The sequence below is a fragment of the Rosa rugosa genome, chromosome 3 (assembly GCF_958449725.1).
Source record: "Rosa rugosa chromosome 3, drRosRugo1.1, whole genome shotgun sequence".
NCBI lineage: Eukaryota > Viridiplantae > Streptophyta > Magnoliopsida > Rosales > Rosaceae > Rosa > Rosa rugosa.
In genome coordinates, this window is record NC_084822.1 from 46,003,257 (window position 1) to 46,021,323 (window position 18,067).

Below are 18,067 nucleotides of genomic sequence, written 5' to 3' on the forward strand. Positions count from 1 at the left end.
CTTGCGGGATCAAACCACATGTAGATTCAGCATTTAGGATTTAAATGGGTAGATGACTCGTTTATTTTTGGAGTTGTGTTTGAGATATTTGAGAGGGTTTAAAGCCTTTAGATTTTTATTTGGGTAATATGGAAATGAATTGAGTTTTTTGGTATTTGGGTGAATTTGATTAGTGGAGTCAGAGATTCGGATAAGCTGAATTTGATTGGTGAAGTCAGGGATTCAATTTGAAGTTGTGGTTGCATCTAATGAGTCGCTAGATTGCCTACATATGTAGTGAAGCGAATTCAAACAAGTTGGTGTGCACTGGCTATTTCGAGTCACCGTCAAACTAAAAATATAGGTTGGTGAAGTCACAATGTTTGTATTTTTGACCGAACACCATGTGTTTGCGAGTTGAATTTGAAGATGAAGTACTCTTTTGAACCCATGATTTTGCTTTCACTGGCAATAATTAATTCAATTTCTTTTGCTTGCAGGTGCAACTGGGAGAGACCCATGTATGATCATGTTTTATCTCTCCACATCATGACCTCAACATATGATCTTGATCTGACCTCAACATATGATCTTGATCACTCTTGTATTCAATTAATCATGTTTAAAACAAAGCTCCAGCACACCAATCAACCAAGCCTTAATTGTTTTGGCTTGTGCATAGGTAATTAAAGCCTCATTGTTTTTTTTTTTTTTGGTCTGCAAACAACCGCCCCGAAATCAAAAGTTGTTCATGCTTTTTGTAGTCTGGGCTTCTTTGCCTATTATTTTGAGAGACACCCACTGAGCTTGCTTCAAGCAAGTTTGAGAGAGAGAGAGAGAGAGAGAGAGAGAGAGAGAGAGAGAGAGGCTGGGGCTCTGGTTAGATCAGGCCCCGAGAGAAGTATATGGGGCTGGTACGAGCTCCTAAAGCAGCAGAGTATGCTCTATAACTACAAGGGTGCTCGATCAAAAAAAGTTGAGATGGGCCCAGGGACGTAGCCAGAAATTGAGTTTGGGTTGAACTAATTTTAGCTATATAAAAATTTTGCGAACTTTGATTATGTAGACATAGGCACAGAGCATGAAAATGGACATAGGCACATAGCATAGCATAGGCATTAAGGCATCAATAATGACATAGCAGTAATATAAGATGAATCTCCATCATAAGAGAAGATTATGACCAAATTAAACTCACAAGATGAAGACTTGAAGAGATAAAATCTCCAACCAAATTGCTCCACTGCTCCCTTCCAATACTACCACCGTCTACACAACAAAAGCAAGGTATTCTAATTGATTATATATAGCAACAGAGGAGCTATGGAAACAGACAATTAATGTATTCAATGCATCATACAAACAGACTTTGATTATAACCCAAATAAAACCGTGGAGGAAGCCATGGCTACTATGGAAATCGTACTTTGATTATACAAACATCAATGCATCATATACAAACAGAATCGATTAAAAGTTTAAAACCCAAATAAACAGCAATTCTAATTGACCCTTGAATCATTATCATCATCTTGGCACGGGAGCACAAAACCGACCTGCAACTATAGACTTTCTCAGTAACAAACTAACAATCATAAAAAAGGACAAACCCAATTCATTCATATACAAACAGAATCAATTAAAACCCAAATGAACAACAATTCTAATTGACCCTTACTTCAAATGGTGGAGCGGTGGAGGTGGCTCGGTGGGGACAGTGGCGGGACTAAGCGTCTGAGCCTCAGAGAGTAAGAGGGAGTCGCGGTGAGGGACAGAGGGAGTCAGATCGGCGGGATTGAGCCTCAAAGGGAGGTGGCTCGGTGGCTATGTAATTGATTCTCAGTTCTTAGACATACGGTGACTGAGACTGAGACACAAAGTGTCGAGAACTAATATAATTTTATTATTATTTGGGCTATACCTATACTTGACAACTTTTGGCCCAAAATCTCCCTCGGGTTACAGCCCAAGTAGCCTTAAGCACAACTACGTCCCTAGATGGGCCTCTAGATAGCTACCTATTTCTTCTCTCAGATTCAAATCCTTGTTTGGGTGTCTCCTTCGATGCCTTCATTTGCCGTTTTAAATGGGGGTTGCCCGTTATCCACATGGGTTGGATTCCAATTGTGCAACACTGGTTGATGTATATTACACTTCATTTATTAAACAAGTGAGATTTGTTGAAGTTTTATATATACAAATGGTAATATTTAGGACACATTATGGTTCACCTTGATTTTTTCTTGAAATTTTATGTTTTTTTTTTTTGAAAGGGGTTTGGAACCCAGCCTAGCTGGGAGGCTCAACCCCACGCCCGGTTCCACTTATTATATTAATAGTAAAATTTTGCAACGGGGGGGACATAAACCCTGAACCCCGTGCTACATCAGAGTAATTATAATAATCCTCATAGAGTACATCCTGAATAATAGCAGGAGTCTCATCTAACCATACATCATCAAGTAAGCCAACACTAGCAAGGTGTGCTAAGTGATCTTCTACACCATTTGCTTTTCTATATATGTGTCGAACCCGGATAGACTGAAAAGCCGTCATGTAAGCTTTACAATCTTCCAAGACACGACCCACCTCTGCCAAATCCTCCTCATTCCTACTCAGGGCAGTAATCAATAAATTTTTTATTGTTTTATTACGTTAACAACTGAATTACAATAGCTAGTTTTCTGTGAGTCGAATACAAAGAGATACTTATGTCACTAGACCAAATGATACTAGACACTACAAATGACATATATTGATATTTGTATGCTCGCATTTTTACATGCGTATTTTTCATTACAATTTGTTTTAAACACGTACTAATTATTCATGTATGTATATTTGACGTTTAATTCCCGTCTTGAATATTACTAACTGTGATCTGATCACACAATAAATGTGTCACTTTGGTTCATCAGTTGCCTTCACACAATTGATTCAGTACTCAGCTGTGTAATGATCTACGATTGATTCTCATGATCATCAGCTTCTGAACTCTTCTTTATCCCCGCTTCCAATTGAGTTTGAGTATTAGTTTCACCTGCTGTTACTATGTCATCATTTTCTACAGTAGCAACCCTGTCTGTGTTTGGTATCTGATCATTTAGACTACATTCTGGTAAGGCAACTTTCTTTTTTTTCTTGTAGACTAAGAACATAATCATCTGCGCAATCCCAAAGGCGAACCCTAAGATGTTCGGTGCCTATACAAATAAAACATGAGAGAAAATAAGCAACATAGTCCATCAGCATACCAAATTTTTGTTAGAAGAAGGTTATATAAGAGGTGAAGGAAGCAGGAAAGAAAGAAATTGTACCGCTATGAATAAATCTTCTATTAAAAGGCCATAGAAGAACCACACAACAGCTAAAAGGGTTAAGCAGAGTGACAATGAGAATGACATGTATTCCACACTCTTTGTTTTAATAACCAGCCTCTGAAAAAACAAGTCAATGGAATTAATAATCAAGTATTTAGTATGTGATCAACCAAAAAGGGATAATAATTAAGACGTAAAGCATGAATGGACTTACCATAATACTAAGAGGAGCAGCAAACACAGAGACATTGAACACAACATTGATATACCCAACAACTGTCAACCGCCGACTAGCATTTGGGATTTGGCTTGTACCCCCTAAGATCAAACCATAAGCCAAGACATTAAACAGGACAAGCAGCTTTGCTGTGAAAATCTGCAAAACCAAAATAAAATTTTAATTCCATGATTTCCATCTTCACTCTTAACATAAATAGTTTCTAATATACATTAGAAGCAGAAAAGAGAGAAGAGTACCCTGACTTTTGGTGGTGCATAAATCAAGTACATTACAAGGTACACAGTTTCGATGAAGCTGCCAATGGAATTGACCACGATGAGAATTAAAGCATTTGTCTTGAGGAAGCCATAATAGAGCATTAACATGGCGCTAAACAATGCCACTGAATAGGGTGTAGATTGGAAACCTTGAACAGACTTTGTCTTGAAAATCCTATAAAATGTTGGTCTGCAAAAAATTACAAAGTTGGTCAATCCCATATGCATGAAAATCAGACAATCCCATATGCATGAAAATCAGAGAGAGAGAGGGAGAGAGATGTTTACAGTGGGGCAAGGTAGACAAGGAAGGCGAAGATGGTACCTATAGAAGTTTTAGAAATTTTAGAGAATTGAAACATTAGTAAAATAGAACTAACTAAGATTTGCTTATTTGGTAAAAGCTAGAAGATAGCTACATGAACTAGCTAGCTTTATTAGAAAATTACCCAGAATGCCAAAAACAGAGGCCATAACATGAAGATCAAGGGCTGCCATTCTTGAATGTTAAGCTCAGCTCTGCTCGTAAATGAATAAGAGTTTGAGGTTTTGAGGGAAAGCTCTTTAACACAAAGACTCAAGTAGAAATTTTTGATCCGAGTTCTTGCATTGATCGAGTGAACATGTGTGTGTCTATATATATAAATAAAAATTTGGTTTGGCGGGACCTGGGCACAGGCCTAGACTCTAAGTGGGGCTTAGCGTTCAAATTAATTAATAATCGTTAGAAAAATCAGACAAGAGATTTTTTTTTTTTGATCGGGTTAGTTGTTAGTAACTCACACACCCATGCAGTGGTATCCCAGCACCAGGACACCACTAATCAGACAAGAGATTAGGTGGGAAAAATTATTATAAAAAAAAAAGGTCAAAATAAAATAAAAAGATAAAAAATCATAAATAGTCACTGAGTTTTGACTCATTCGACACTGAACTCACTGTATTTTCAAAAATATCACTTAACTCACTCACTTTTATATCCGTCTTTCATTTAACTCACTGCCGTTAATTCTACTGTTAGAAACCGTTAAAATTGAGGGTATATTTGTCAAAATGCTTAAATATATATTTTTAAATTTAAAAAAAATTCTAAATTTATTAGATTTTTTTCATTTTGTTTCAATTTCTGAAACTTCTAATAAACAAGGATTTTATTTTAATTTAAATATAATTTGAAAAAAAATCGTCTTCTTTTTTTGTTCCAGAATTTTTTTTAAATGAATTTTTTTAGTGTTTAGACAAATATACCCTCAATTTTAATGGCTTTTAATGGTAGAATTAACGACAGTGAGTTAAGTGAAAGACGGATGTAAAAGTGAGTGAGTTAAGTGATATTGTTGAAAATACAGTGAGTTAAGTGTTGAATAGGTCATAACTCAGTGACTATTTGTGATATTTTCCCAAATAAAAAAATTAAAACACATGGCTCTTCACGACCTTCTTTATCTTCTGGTGGCCTTCTATCTCGTTCTCTTATCTCCCACTCAGTCTCTAGCCATCTATAAACGACATCACCACCACCACCAATAAGTAACTCATCTCCTCGCAACCAAAACCTCGAATCCTCAAAACCATCTACCACTAATAAGTAAACATTTATTTAGTTATTTATTTGTTATATGAAAAAAATAAAGGAGTTTTTCTATTATGACCTCCATATATGCTCATTTGATCTCTCATACTCTTTAAACCTCCCTATTATTTTTTAAAAAGTAAAATTTGCTAGTTAAACCTCTTTCAAGTACCTAACTTAACCTTACTCATCCAGACAAAAAATAAAAATAAAAACTTTTTCATATAAAAGAAAATTTATGAGAATTAAAGATGAGTTTTAAAGTATCCATATTGTTTATTTACAAAAAAAAAAAAATGAGAGAGGTCTAGTGAGCAAATTATGAATACCCATAAAGATGTTTTTTTTTTTTAAATTAGTTACCAACTCAAAATTAAGATAATTATTTACTAAACAATGAGAGAGCAGGTCGAGTGAGCAAATGAGAAAATCCCAATGTAATAACTTAATATAAAGGTCAAGAACATCCACTGTCAAGATTTTTATAATAACAAATAACATCCAATGTCAAGAACATCAAATGTAATAACTTCATTGCCTGCTAAAATGTTGAATTGCTTAGATAACGACTCTTTTTGACAACCCTACAAGGTGGATGATATCGTTATGTGTAATTTTGCTAATCTATAAACGTGTTGACATATTCTCTAAAAAAAATGAAATAACTTAATATGGTTGTTGTATATTTGGACTTTCTTACTATTACCTTTGTTTTTGTTTTTTTTTTTTTGAACAGTTGTTATATAGATCTCTCCTAATTTTTGTAAAATTTATTTTCCCATATTACTTGTATTAAATCTTAAAAAAAAAAAAATCATCGTCTTCTATCTCCATAATTGCAACTAAAGTATGGAGATTTTTGGGATCAATCCACTGCCTTGGACCATGTCTTAGAATCTCAATATTCTAAGACTCCTCTTGTTTGAATTTCCCATCTTTCAAAAATTTATTAAAAAAGAAGAACCATTGAGCTGTTGAACAATTAAATCCTTATGGGGTGGCTAAAATCACATCTTCAGCTTTTAGATTGATTTGTATTGGATGGTGATTCAACCCTTATCTTTGTAATTATTTATCTCTATCAATCATATCCTCATTTTGAAAAAGAAAAAAGTCATTATAGAACTACTGTTCATCATTTAAGGCCATCTCCAATAAGGAGGGCTATAGGTAATCTTTGGCCCTTTTTGCTAAAAAATGAACTCCAACAAGGGAATGTCCAAAGGGCTAGAGGTGGAGAGGGGGGTGGAAAGAGCTACATTTAGCCTTATGGACCCAATATAGCCCCTCCTTACTGGAGATGGCCTAACCTTCAATATTGTCTTGATTTTCAAGCAGTAGCAGAACTGAACGAGTGCAGTAACAGAACATGACGAATGTCTGATGGAGTTTCTCTCTCTGTGTTTTTTTTTTTTTTGATGTAGTTTCTCTCTCTTTATTTGAAGTTTTGAACATAAAAGTGTTTGAATTAAAGAAATAATTAATATTTAGTTATCCATGTTTGAAGTTTATAATTGTAAATTTGTCGTTGGCACATGACAACAACTTGTCCTTAACTGCAAAAGTTTGTCCTATGAACATGATTTGAAATTTTATGGATGTAGTAGCAAAATAATCATTTGTCAAAGACTTTTATGTAATTTGCTATTTAAAGTATTATAAATAAAAATATAAACAAAAGTAAATGAAAAAACGTGCAAATTGAGTCAAATTAATTAGTATGTACAAAACAATGTACCTTTCACATTCATAAGTAGTTTTAGACATATACCAAACCTACCTTCATAAAATTAATTGGAAGGTACAAGAGCTCTGAAGTATTATTCAAACTAATTATATCTATATTGTGCATATGAATAGTATTGTGCTTATGAATAGTGCACAAACACTTATTTCGTTGCCATCCGCTTGCTCTTTTATGGAATTGCTCTTCTTGCTGTTCAATTCGTGTGACATCGATAGTTTTAGATGTGCTTGCTTCCAACAAAGGCATAGACGGTGATAGAGGTCAAGAGAGACTAACTCGAACCATATACTCGCAAGCATATAAATCGTATCAAATGAGGAAAATAATTGGACCTTACCTATCATACCTCGGGGATTAGGTATTGGACATAACCAAAGTAATTAATCGGCTCTAAGCAACTCGAAAGCATACAAGGAAAAATAAAATAAAATATTCACACAAGACACGAAGCCTTGGCTGTAGATACCTCCACTAGAAACACTACTAGAATTATGCTCATAGACAATTAGACATCACGTCATTTAAATCAGTTGAGATTGCACGTGATGTAAAAAAATATTCTAACATCGGTTTCTGAAAATCCGATTTCTATTTACATAATTAACATCGGTTTTTACTGTTGACCGATGTCCATATTTTGATTCCAAAATTTTGAAAAACGCGGAAAGACTAAGTTAATGTTTCTACTGAAGAATACGGAACGAGATTAAGTGCGGATCATGAGAGGGAGAGAGAGAGAGGGACGCAAGCATGTATAGTGGTTCACCTTGCCCTTGAGGCAAGGCTACGTCCACTTAGATATTTTACTATGTAGTGAGGCCAAGTAGCCTTTGATAGTGATACAAGTGAGGGGATCATGGATCCATCCCTTCTAAGAAGGGGAGGACTTCCCTTTATAGCTAAGGGAAGTCCCCATCTATTCTATATTTCCGATGTGGGATACAATGTACATATTGCTTCTCTTGAAGCCTCTTGGAGAGCATGGGAGGGTGGCCTCCTAGCAAGGTACCGACCGACCTCCACCATGACAACGTAGCTCGGGTGTCGGCCTACCGGATGCATGCCATAGGCGGGGCTAGCCATGTCGTGGGGCCCACCTATGAGGTCGTTGATTATGCTTGGCGGTATGTAATATAGATGGTATGTACAAGTCCCCCAAGTCCCCGAGTAAGAAGCGCTTCTTGGTTGGGGAGTTTAAATGTGATGCCGCCAAGTATGAGTGATGACCTCGTTGAACGCTATACCCATACTAGTCCCCAAACTCCGTAAGTAAGAAGGGACTCTACGGGTAGGTTGGTGCCACGGGGCCCTAATCACGCTAGTACTTGCAAATAAGATAAGAGTGTACAAAATACATATTGATTGCACTAGGGCAATCTAAGTGACATTTAAGTCAAATGCATCGAGGGGCATGAATGTTTATGTGAGATGCATGTTACACATGGTGTGGATGCTCATATTATGTAATGTTGACAAACGACGTATAAGTCAAAAATGTATGTGGTTGTGATAGCATACAAAGTGTGTATGATGCATAGATATGTGATGAACGTGATGACGCGTACATAGTGATATGTATATGTTGTATGCACGTGAGACATATGTGTTAGGATCGGGAGTGTTATTACTTGCCGAGTCCCCCAAGTCACGTAGTTAGTACAGTCGAAGTTTAGGACTTGAGTTATGTTCGACGATACCGGTGAGGTTGAGCAAAGAGTTCCGGCATCGTAGTATATATTGACAATACTAGCGAGACTATGGCGTGACCATGATAGTCCCCCAAGTATAGGTTAGAGGAAGGATCTCTAACTTACGTAACCCGAACGTATAAGCCATAACCCGATTGTTTGGCTCATGTGTAACGGGAATGTAAGAGTTGAGCTCGCTCATGTTGAGCGGATGATAGGTTGTGAGAGTTTTGTCCTATGGTCTTATTAATGGGATGTAAAAGAAATTTAATTGTTGCGACCAACAATAGGGGAAAAATTTCAATATTTCCATTAATAGATCGTAGCACGAAAAGTATGAGCGTGAAGCTCAATGATAGTCCCGGTCGGGAACTACCTCCACTTGTGATAAGTGGTATGAATAAGTCCCCCAAGTATAGAGAATGCTCGGGAGGTGAGATGACTCAAAAGCAAGGGACTGGACCTTGGCTTACCCCGCCTTCGGTACCAAGTGGGGTTTTCTAAGGGCTTGAGTCTCTGATACCCGGAAGGGTAGATTGAGGACATGGGCCTCTGATACCCGGAAGGGTAGAATGAGGACTTGAGCCTCTGATACCCAGAAGGGTAGATTGAGGACATGGGCCTCTGATACCCGGAAGGGTAAATGAGGACTTGAGCCTCTGATACCCGAAAGGGTAGATTGAGGACATGGGCCTCTGGTACCCGGAAGGGTAGAATGAGGACTTGAGCCTCTGATACCCGAAAGGGTAGATTGAGGACATGGGCCTCTGGTACCCGGAAGGGTAGAATGAGGACTTGAGCCTCTGATACCCGGAAGGGTAGATTGAGGACATGGGCCTCCGGTACCCGGAAGGGTAGAATGAGGACTTGAGCCTCTGATACCCGAAAGGGTAGAGTAAGGGCTTGATGCCTCTAGTACCCGGAAGGGTAGAGTGAGGGCTTGTACAACGTGGCCCGGTGGGGTCACGTGAGGGCTTGAGCCTCCTTAACCCAATGGGGTTGAATGAGGGCCTGTAGGCCTCCTTTACCCGGTGGCGTGGCCCCGGGTAGAATCAGAGATTGAGCCTTGTAACCCCGTTGAGGTACCCGGAAGGATAGGATGAGGACTGAGGACTTGGTGTAACCTCGTTGGGTAACCGGTGGCTTTGGTGTCCGGTACCCGGTGGCTTGGCCTCGGGTAGAATTAGGGCCGGTGCCTCTTAACCCCGTTGGGGTACCTCGCCGATTGGAGAGGATTTATGTAAGGATATGACCTTAGCTTACCCCTTGGGGGTAATGCGCTCGGAGCGAGGATTTATGAGATGCATATTGCATTTATTTAGTGTTATATGTATGTAGCAATTTTAATTGGTTTGCAATTAAATTGAAGCATGACACTAGATAAATAGGCACAATGAATATGCTATTGAAAGTATCAAATGTTGTAGGCATATGCTTAGATTATAGAAATCGTTATTGAAGCATGTAAAGCATTTGTATTATCTCAAATCTAAAGAGCATAAAAAGAAGATATTGTGACTTATCTTATGCCGATTTGGAGTGGATTGGAATTGGAGTCAGCATATGAGTGCCAAATCATGTTGGAGTTGTCCAAGCATGACGCTCCATGTAATCAACTAGTGGTCAATAGTTTGCTCGACCTTATATGCGCAAGAAGATGCCCGATTTAGAGTGATTTTACTTCATCCGAAGGCAAAACAAAATAAGTGATTAGCAAGCTATTCATATGATTGTATTGATGAATCACATACAATTTGCTTGTATGCCTTGATGTGGTTTGAGAGATATAGTGACAATTTAAATTCACTTAAATAGCATGAAGGATTGAATTGTCCATGTAAATATAGAACTGATTAATCTTACATGAGAAGATTAATTTAGCATGCTAGAAAAATTATGAATTCATGACATGTACTGATCAAAAATTCACAATTATTGCATGGCAATAGTAATCATGGGTAGCCATGGCAAAGCAAAGTAGTAATAATTTTCCGGCGAACTTGAAGAAGTAATGTAGAAATTGAAGGTCTGTTTGTATTGCGTGGTCAGAGAGACCATATATGTGAAACACTTACCTAATTGGTGTGCATAGATATTTTTTTGCATGTGTATCTGTACAGGATCATGTATAGTAACATGGTACCATTGGAAAGACAAGTTAATTATGCTGGCTGCCTTGTTGCCCATAAGTACAATTAAACTTGTAAATCAGAGTTGTCTTTATTAAATTCAAAATGATGTGACCCACATGTATATTCCCATGTATGCATCGTGTAGTGGTGGACAACCAATCATGCATCAGATATAAATCATATAATTGATGAAGCAATGGAATGAATTATGCATGAGCCATAATATATGTATCATGTATGAGCTAGAAAACTCATCATGTAGTTTCGTGCGGATACGTGGTATCAGGTTTGTGGGCTAGCAAACATTAGTGTAGCAGCAAAACTATGCACGTGTTCGTGCCTCAAACATATGTCATGAATAACAGATGCCACCGAGATCAGGAAAGCATGCTGACATTCGATACACCAGGGGAAGATTAAATCAAAATCAAGACAAAGAACTTATCTGGTTTTGGATGTTCTGGAATACAAAAGCAAAGCCAGCCCAAGCTTCCGGAAGAGAGCTCAAACTAAGCCTCGATTCAATCCTTCGCTGAAGCAGGACCTGGGAGAGTACTGGGTTTGGCTTGCTGGGTGTACTGAGCAATTCCTTCTCCTCTCGCTCTCCTTTTTTTTTTTTTTTTTTTTTTTTTTTTTTTTTTTTTGAATCCCGGAGTGTGTCTACCTCCAGTGTGGGAGGATAAATCAAAGCTAACGGGAAGGGAGACTGGTTCCAGAAGGTCCCGGACAGGTGCATGTGTACCCGAGGTGATATATGGCTTAGCGAGATCGTGTTCAAGTTGCCTGGAGCCTCGGGCCCGAAAGGCTGCTGACTCAGTGGGTCTGCAGGCGGGATCCTAGAGCTGTTGTCATTCAGGAGTCCAGGTAGCAAGTTCGAGTGAAGATCCCGGAAGCAAAGATGTTTATGAGCGGGTACCGGGTAGGCTGGTGGTTACCGGGTGGATATATTGTGCAGCCGGGATGTAAATGTGTCGTCGGGATGTGATGCTGTCACCGGGAGGTTAATTACCGTGGTGAGTCACCGGGATGCAGTGACTGGTGGAGGTCACGGGTTGAGATGGATCGTGACCGAGTCGGTGCTCGGAGACCCGGAAGGGCTGATCTAGTGTCCTGAATTTCTGGACTTGCATGTCCTGGTCGAGGTGGAAGGATTGGTGGGTGAAGACGTAGCCAGATACTGTTTCCGGTGTCGAGGGATACTTGCATGTCCTGGTTGAGGTGGAAGGATTGGTGGGTGAAGACGTAGCCAGATACTGTTTCCGGTGTCGAGGGATACCGGGAGGTGAAGCTCCGAGTGCTGGGAGGCAGATGCATTGCCACGAAATGAAGTGCTGGGGAGCGAAGCTGCTACCGGGAAGAGAAGCTTCTGCCTGGGAGGGTACCGGAGATGATCAGGGATTCCTGGGTGCCCAGAGTTTTTTTTTTTTTCGTGATGCTGATGATCTCCCGGAGTATTAGAAATCAAAGAGATCCCGGACGGTGGTGCTGGTATCCGAGATGCCGGACATATGGCTTCCTGACCACGGGTCCACGGTACTGATGTGTCGCTGGGTATTGAGGTGCAACGGACATCGAGTCTTTCCTGTAGATGTTCCGGGGTTGCAATGAGGGCCGCAACTGAATTCGGGACCGATGAGCGAGTTGGGACTGCTGGTAAGATAGGTTGCCGGTGGGCAAGTTGTTAAGTGATGACCGATGTGCACGAGAGAAGTTCCGGATGCCGGAGGCGTTTGTGAATTCTGTGCCAGGCAGAAATGTTTTATGACTGGTACCCAGGTAGGGATCGAGTTGGTTACCGGGTGTAAGAGATCGAGGTCGGTGATGACAATCCAGGAGGAGGGACGGGTGCCTAGATAGGTTTCGGGTACCGGGCTTCAATCATGACGTGCGAGAGTTGTTGAGGTTGGGAGGTGTGGGAGGGATGCTCACCGAGACCCGTGGTGAGTTGCCGATTTGGAGCTAGCAGTGGGGTGATGGAGTTACCAGTGATGTTCTCCAGGAAATGAGGATGCTATCGGGGACGCCTGGTTCCCAGAATTTCGAAGTACTGAGCGGGCTGTGCAATGGTACCTGTACGTGACTCGCTTGGTTGTAGAAATGACATGAGTACGATGATGGGCTATGAGGGTGCGGGGTCCTGCACGTACCCGCCTACTCATGAGTGTCGGAGAAGAGTGGAGCTTGGGAGTAGAGGGTGCGGGGTCTTGCGCGTACCCGCACACTTGTGGTACCCGTACATGACTCTTGCTCAAGGTTGGAGGTTCATTCCCAAACATAGGGACCCTCCTTCTAGCGCCAATGTTTCTACTGAAGAATACGGAACGAGATTAAGTGTGGATCATGAGAGGGAGAGAGAGAGAGGGACGCAAGCATGTATAGTGGTTCACCTTGCCCTTGAGGCAAGGCTACGTCCACTTAGATATTTTACTATGTAGTGAGGCCAAGTAGCCTTTGATAGTGATACAAGTGAGGGGATCATGGATCCATCCCTTCTAAGAAGGGGAGGACTTCCCTTTATAGCTAAGGGAAGTCCCCATCTATTCTATATTTCCGATGTGGGATACAATGTACATATTGCTTCTCTTGAAGCCTCTTGGAGAGCATGGGAGGGTGGCCTCCTAGCAAGGTACCGACCGACCTCCACCATGACAACGTAGCTCGGGTGTCGGCCTACCGGATGCATGCCATAGGCGGGGCTAGCCATGTCGTGGGGCCCACCTATGAGGTCGTTGATTATGCTTGGCGGTATGTAATATAGATGATATGTACAGTTAAAAAATTTCGTACACGCGGGGAACAAAATTTTCATTCCCCTCACACTTGGTCATTTTTTCCACTTTTACCTTCGCTCACTTTATCTTCCAATTTAACACTCTCCCTCTTTCCGCGAAGCCCTAGCCCCATCCTCATTCCTCTCCAGCTATCTTTCCACGGCCACCACCCCCTCCCTCTACTGTCTCTTTCTCATTAATGGCCTCCTCCTTCTCGCCGCTCTCTCTCTCTCTCTCACTCTCACTAACTCTCTCTAAAACCGCCTGTCTCTCTCTGGAATTGACGAAGATGAAGTCTATGCAGCCGCACCACAATTTCTTACAGGAGACGATGAAGCCAAGCCTCCCCAGTCGCCAAACCCCAGCTCCGGCAAGCCTCCAAGGAGAATGCGCTTCTCACTGAGAAATCCTCCCGTCAGTCTCTGATCCCTAGCTTCCTCTACGCCTCCTCCTCCGCCAAAACTTTTTGGCTTAAGAAGATGTTTCACGCCAGCCCTAGCGCCGGCTTCAACACGAATGGAGAGGCAGTCTCGCAGACCAAGGGGTTGGTCATTCCGTCTCCGAGCGAGCCGTCCAAGAAGATCGAGATGTACTCGCCGGCCTTTTATGCTGCTTGTACTGCAGGAGGAATCCACAGCTGTGTCTTACTCACATGGCTGTACTTATCTTGACCTCGTCAAGTGCAATATGCAGGTCCATTTTTCTCCAGATCTCTCATTAATTTGTTTCAAGTTCTATCAGTAGATCTGTTTCAGATGTGTATGGATTTATCCCTATAGGTTGTATCGGTTCTTTACACATATGTAGGCCATAATTCTGAATATTATGATTGGATCTTGATCTGAACAGGATCTAGCTTTCATTGGATTTATGCCTTGCCTTTATCCGGATTTTTCTTTTGAGAAACTATCATTTTGCACTTTTAATTCATGATTTGTCCTCCTAGCCTTTCTTTGCTTGTGGCTTGATTTATTGTGTTCAATTCTATATTTACTAATGGACTTCAGCCTCTCATCTTGTATTTATTGGTTGATTTGAGTAGGTCACGCTTAGGTTTTACTTTTCATTAGTCGTTCATGACTACTATGTCTTTTATCTCTATATTTAGTGGGTGATTTAGATGTATAATTAACTCTTGTTTTGTTGGGTTAACTCTTATGTTGCGGCATTGCAAATTACATCTTTGTGATCTTTGTTTTCATATATCATTCATCGTTTTCATACATCTATTAGGGACACTCGTGCTTCAGCGTTGGAGCAAAGTTTGAGGAAACTAGCTGTGGAAAGTAATTTTACACCATTATTACTACTTTGACTCAACGTGACCCCAAACAGTGAATTCACTGGAGTTAGTAGGAACAAGGTAGATCCATCGTACAATAATTTCAATGCTTTTGCTCCCTGCAGTGAAATCACTTACTTTGTATCAACTTGGTTATTATTGGCTTATATTGGATACAGTTTTGCTCTTCTCAAGGATGTTAGTTGTGAATGAGAATTTCATATACAGGGCGAGCATTACCTGTTTCTATTATCTATTATTTGAGGCATAAATTTCACCTTAAACTTTTGATCTTGCAGTAAACTTAGTAAGAAAACGTATTTGTTGAGGAACTTGATTGCACTTTTATACCATGGAGGGGTGCCAAAAAAATACTTCATTGAGTTACTTATGAAAGCTTTAGAAGAGACTCGTGATGTTTTTAGCAATACAAGCGCAGCATTCAGAGGTAAAGAAACTTTTTCTCATTCATTTTCTTTTGTTTGGGGTCAAATTGGTTGCCGATTTTTTCTGTTTCTTTTCATTGGTTAAGTAGCGTTGTCTTATTTCTTATATGTTCCACTTGTATTTTGTCCGACATGGCTTGTTCTTTGATTGGTTCCATTACTGTCTGTATTTGTAGTTGCCCTTAGAAATGGCGAGATCGATGACAATAGTACTGTTGCAAAAATGATCTCCTGTGGTATTCCTCTTGAAGAACCATATGTGCAATATCGTCTTTCAACCCTTATGAACATGGACAAGATCAATCTTAAAAAAGGGAAAACTTGACGGGGACAGGTGATCCAATAGGAAAACTTGAAAAAGATGAAGTTTGCATTATCCTGCATGTATGATTTCTGGCATGTTTCTCCTCTGTTATATAAAGTTTGTTCCTGAGTTTGATAATATGTTTGATATCTGTTACACTATAGGTAGATTTAATTGAGTTATTCCTTTGGTTCTACTTCTTAATGTTTTTTTTTGTTCTATAGCAACACATTGTCTTTACTTTTCAGGTCCATGCCCTGCCATTAGCTATGAAATACGGTCTCTGGAATTAATGTTAATGATGTATAGTTGTGCGATATACTTTTGTTAGTAAGCTTTGGACTATCATTTTCTTACTAATGCATTGTATTTCTTTTTCTTTATTTTTGATGGGATACTGCTAAAGCAAAAATTCTGATACATTTTAGGTTGTATTGCATCATGGACTAATTGTTCCAGTACGTTTACATTTAGGATTTTTCTAATTGTTCCAGTAGAGCTGTTCTAGAAAACTGTGTTTGCTAGCTTCCTTCAATTATATCGTTATATCAATGATTTTGTTGTACATTCTTGTTTTCTTGATATCCTATGCCAGAATTCTTCATGATATTTAGTGTGCAGGGTGCTTAGTGTTGGTCCATAATTTTTTTGTGCGTCCTGGTTGATTAATTGAACTGTGTTATTGTTGTTTTGAATTTATGTTATTACCCTTTTGAATTGGAACTATATTATTGAGATTCAAAGGACTATTGTTTGGGTGTTAACAACTTGAAATTATGATTTTCCTTGTCAGAGGCAGTGGGCTGATGCTAAAAAAGAATTGTAAGAAGAGAAAATAATGCCCTCACTTGTACTTGACCGCGATCAGACCATAAAAAATGCCATCAAACAGGTTGAAGAAATGAGAAAAGATTTGTCTAATGCACTTCATGCTACTGAAACTGTTGAGAGTAGAACTGCTGTAGCTGAGGTCCTTTTTTTTCCCCCTCAATTCTTTTTGAAAGTTTCAAGATTATTTTGTCTATTGAATACATCCACACAATCACCAACCACACTTATCGGTAGTATTTTTCTTTTGTTAATTCTATTACGATATTGTATTATTTTTGCTTGGCCTTTATTTACTCTTTATTCACAAGATTTTCCGGTAGTGCATTTCATGATGATTATGACTCAAGATTGTTTTAATTAATGTGGACCTGAAGAAAGTTTGATTCAATTCCCCATGTCTTTGTCTACTGACACAGGTTGTTGAAATTGACGGTGGGAGTGGATCTGCTTCTTTGACAGGTAAGCATATGATACCTGTCTACTTTTAATCTTAAGCATATGTTCTGTTAGTTTGACTTTTCTATAGTTATTGAAGATATATATATATATATATATATATATATATATATATATATATATATATATATATATATATATATATATATATATATATGAAGTTCATTTATTACTATTAGTTTGGCATATGTCACCATGTTTTAATCTCAAATTATTGATACTGGTTTTATTATCAACCACTGTGAAGGAGTTACCGTAGAGAAAGTTTTACACATGGCATAGTTTATATATATTTGGAAAATATGTAGCTAACCAAAAGTTTTACACATCTGTTGAACTTGGAAATTTATTTGGCAGTTTATTTGGATTTAGAAATTTGTTTTTTTTAGAAGTAATCAGCTTAAATATGTAGCTAACCGAAAGGATCTAGGTACCAAACTTTTGTGGTTGGATGTATTTGAGTCTTATATTATACTCGCTGTATCAGTTCAAGTTGCAAGACATGAGCATTATTAATTTTTTTTTTTTTTGCGCAGATCTGTTGAAACATGACAAGGTTCTGAGCAAGAAGCCCCCTGCTCCTCACCGAGTTGTGCCTGATTATCTGTTGAATGCAACAACTAAAGAAGCCAGCAAGAGAGTTAAGCTTGCCAACCTTGGTCGCCGTGGATTCAAGAAAAAATTCAAGGAAGATAAGGACCCCCTTAAGTCTTTCAGTGCTCAGGTTTACTTTAGCTTCCTTTTTGCACTTATTTCTTCATGATTATACTTCATTCAGTAGGCAGAGACCAGAAGTTGCTAAATGATTATACTTTACGTACTCTTTTGATATGTTGCAGCTTATTTCCTGGAGGCCTACACCCTAGTGAGGAAGGGTGCGTGATCTCTTGATTGTGAGAGGAGGAATGAGGAGTGTCGAGTTCAAGGTTATTGAGACTGATCCTTCTTGAGTATTGTGTTGTTGCTCCAAACACTGAAATATTTCCAATAGGGTTTACTAAAGTGGCTACAGATAAGAATTCTAAAGCTGGATCAAATGT

The 18,067-nt window shown here is 39.2% G+C and overlaps 2 protein-coding genes and 1 long non-coding RNA gene across 4 annotated transcripts; 1 reads left to right on the plus strand and 2 right to left on the minus strand.

Moving 5' to 3' along the window:
• Positions 1 to 1,091: 1,091 nt before the first annotated feature.
• Positions 1,092 to 1,837, minus strand: LOC133735403 (uncharacterized). Its single transcript, XR_009858985.1, has 2 exons — positions 1,658 to 1,837; positions 1,092 to 1,248 (listed from the first exon to the last, which is right to left on the minus strand). It is a non-coding gene; the product is annotated as an uncharacterized LOC133735403 (long non-coding RNA).
• An 824-nt stretch (positions 1,838 to 2,661) lies between these two features.
• Positions 2,662 to 4,379, minus strand: LOC133740130 (bidirectional sugar transporter SWEET14-like). The gene is made up of 6 exons (XM_062168052.1): positions 4,247 to 4,379; positions 4,086 to 4,122; positions 3,777 to 3,987; positions 3,514 to 3,675; positions 3,297 to 3,416; positions 2,662 to 3,182 (listed from the first exon to the last, which is right to left on the minus strand). Exons 1-6 carry the CDS (start codon positions 4,293 to 4,295, stop codon positions 2,940 to 2,942), a joined length of 822 nt encoding a protein of 273 aa, XP_062024036.1. The 5' UTR covers positions 4,296 to 4,379; the 3' UTR covers positions 2,662 to 2,939.
• A 9,461-nt stretch (positions 4,380 to 13,840) lies between these two features.
• LOC133741421 (DEAD-box ATP-dependent RNA helicase 16-like) lies at positions 13,841 to 17,813 on the plus strand. Of its 2 annotated transcripts, XR_009861909.1 has the most exons (7): positions 13,841 to 14,401; positions 14,942 to 15,071; positions 15,290 to 15,438; positions 15,613 to 15,820; positions 16,534 to 16,710; positions 16,988 to 17,030; positions 17,564 to 17,813. XR_009861909.1 is itself a non-coding variant. In XM_062169320.1 (6 exons), exons 4-6 carry the CDS (start codon positions 16,579 to 16,581, stop codon positions 17,788 to 17,790), a joined length of 402 nt encoding a protein of 133 aa, XP_062025304.1. In that variant the 5' UTR covers positions 13,841 to 14,401; positions 15,290 to 15,438; positions 15,613 to 15,820; positions 16,534 to 16,578; the 3' UTR covers positions 17,791 to 17,813. The 2 variants fall into 2 exon arrangements, 1 of the variants encoding a protein (XP_062025304.1); XM_062169320.1 differs by lacking the exon at positions 14,942 to 15,071.
• The last annotated feature ends 254 nt before the right edge of the window (positions 17,814 to 18,067 follow it).

Bases quoted from the DNA above. Each gene is read 5' to 3' on its own strand.
- LOC133740130 (XM_062168052.1), bottom strand. From the start codon at position 4,295: ATGGCAGCCCTTGATCTTCATGTTATGGCCTCTGTTTTTGGCATTCTG. The intron at 3,988-4,085 runs GTAAACATCTCT...AATTTTTTGCAG, and splicing joins CTTGTCTACCTTGCCCCACT to ACCAACATTTTATAGGATTT. The intron at 3,417-3,513 runs GTAAGTCCATTC...TTGTTTTTTCAG, and splicing joins CTGCTCCTCTTAGTATTATG to AGGCTGGTTATTAAAACAAA.
- LOC133741421 (XM_062169320.1), top strand. From the start codon at position 16,579: ATGCCCTCACTTGTACTTGACCGCGATCAGACCATAAAAAATGCCATC. The intron at 16,711-16,987 runs GTCCTTTTTTTT...CTACTGACACAG, and splicing joins GTAGAACTGCTGTAGCTGAG to GTTGTTGAAATTGACGGTGG. The intron at 17,031-17,563 runs GTAAGCATATGA...TTTTTTGCGCAG, and splicing joins TGGATCTGCTTCTTTGACAG to ATCTGTTGAAACATGACAAG.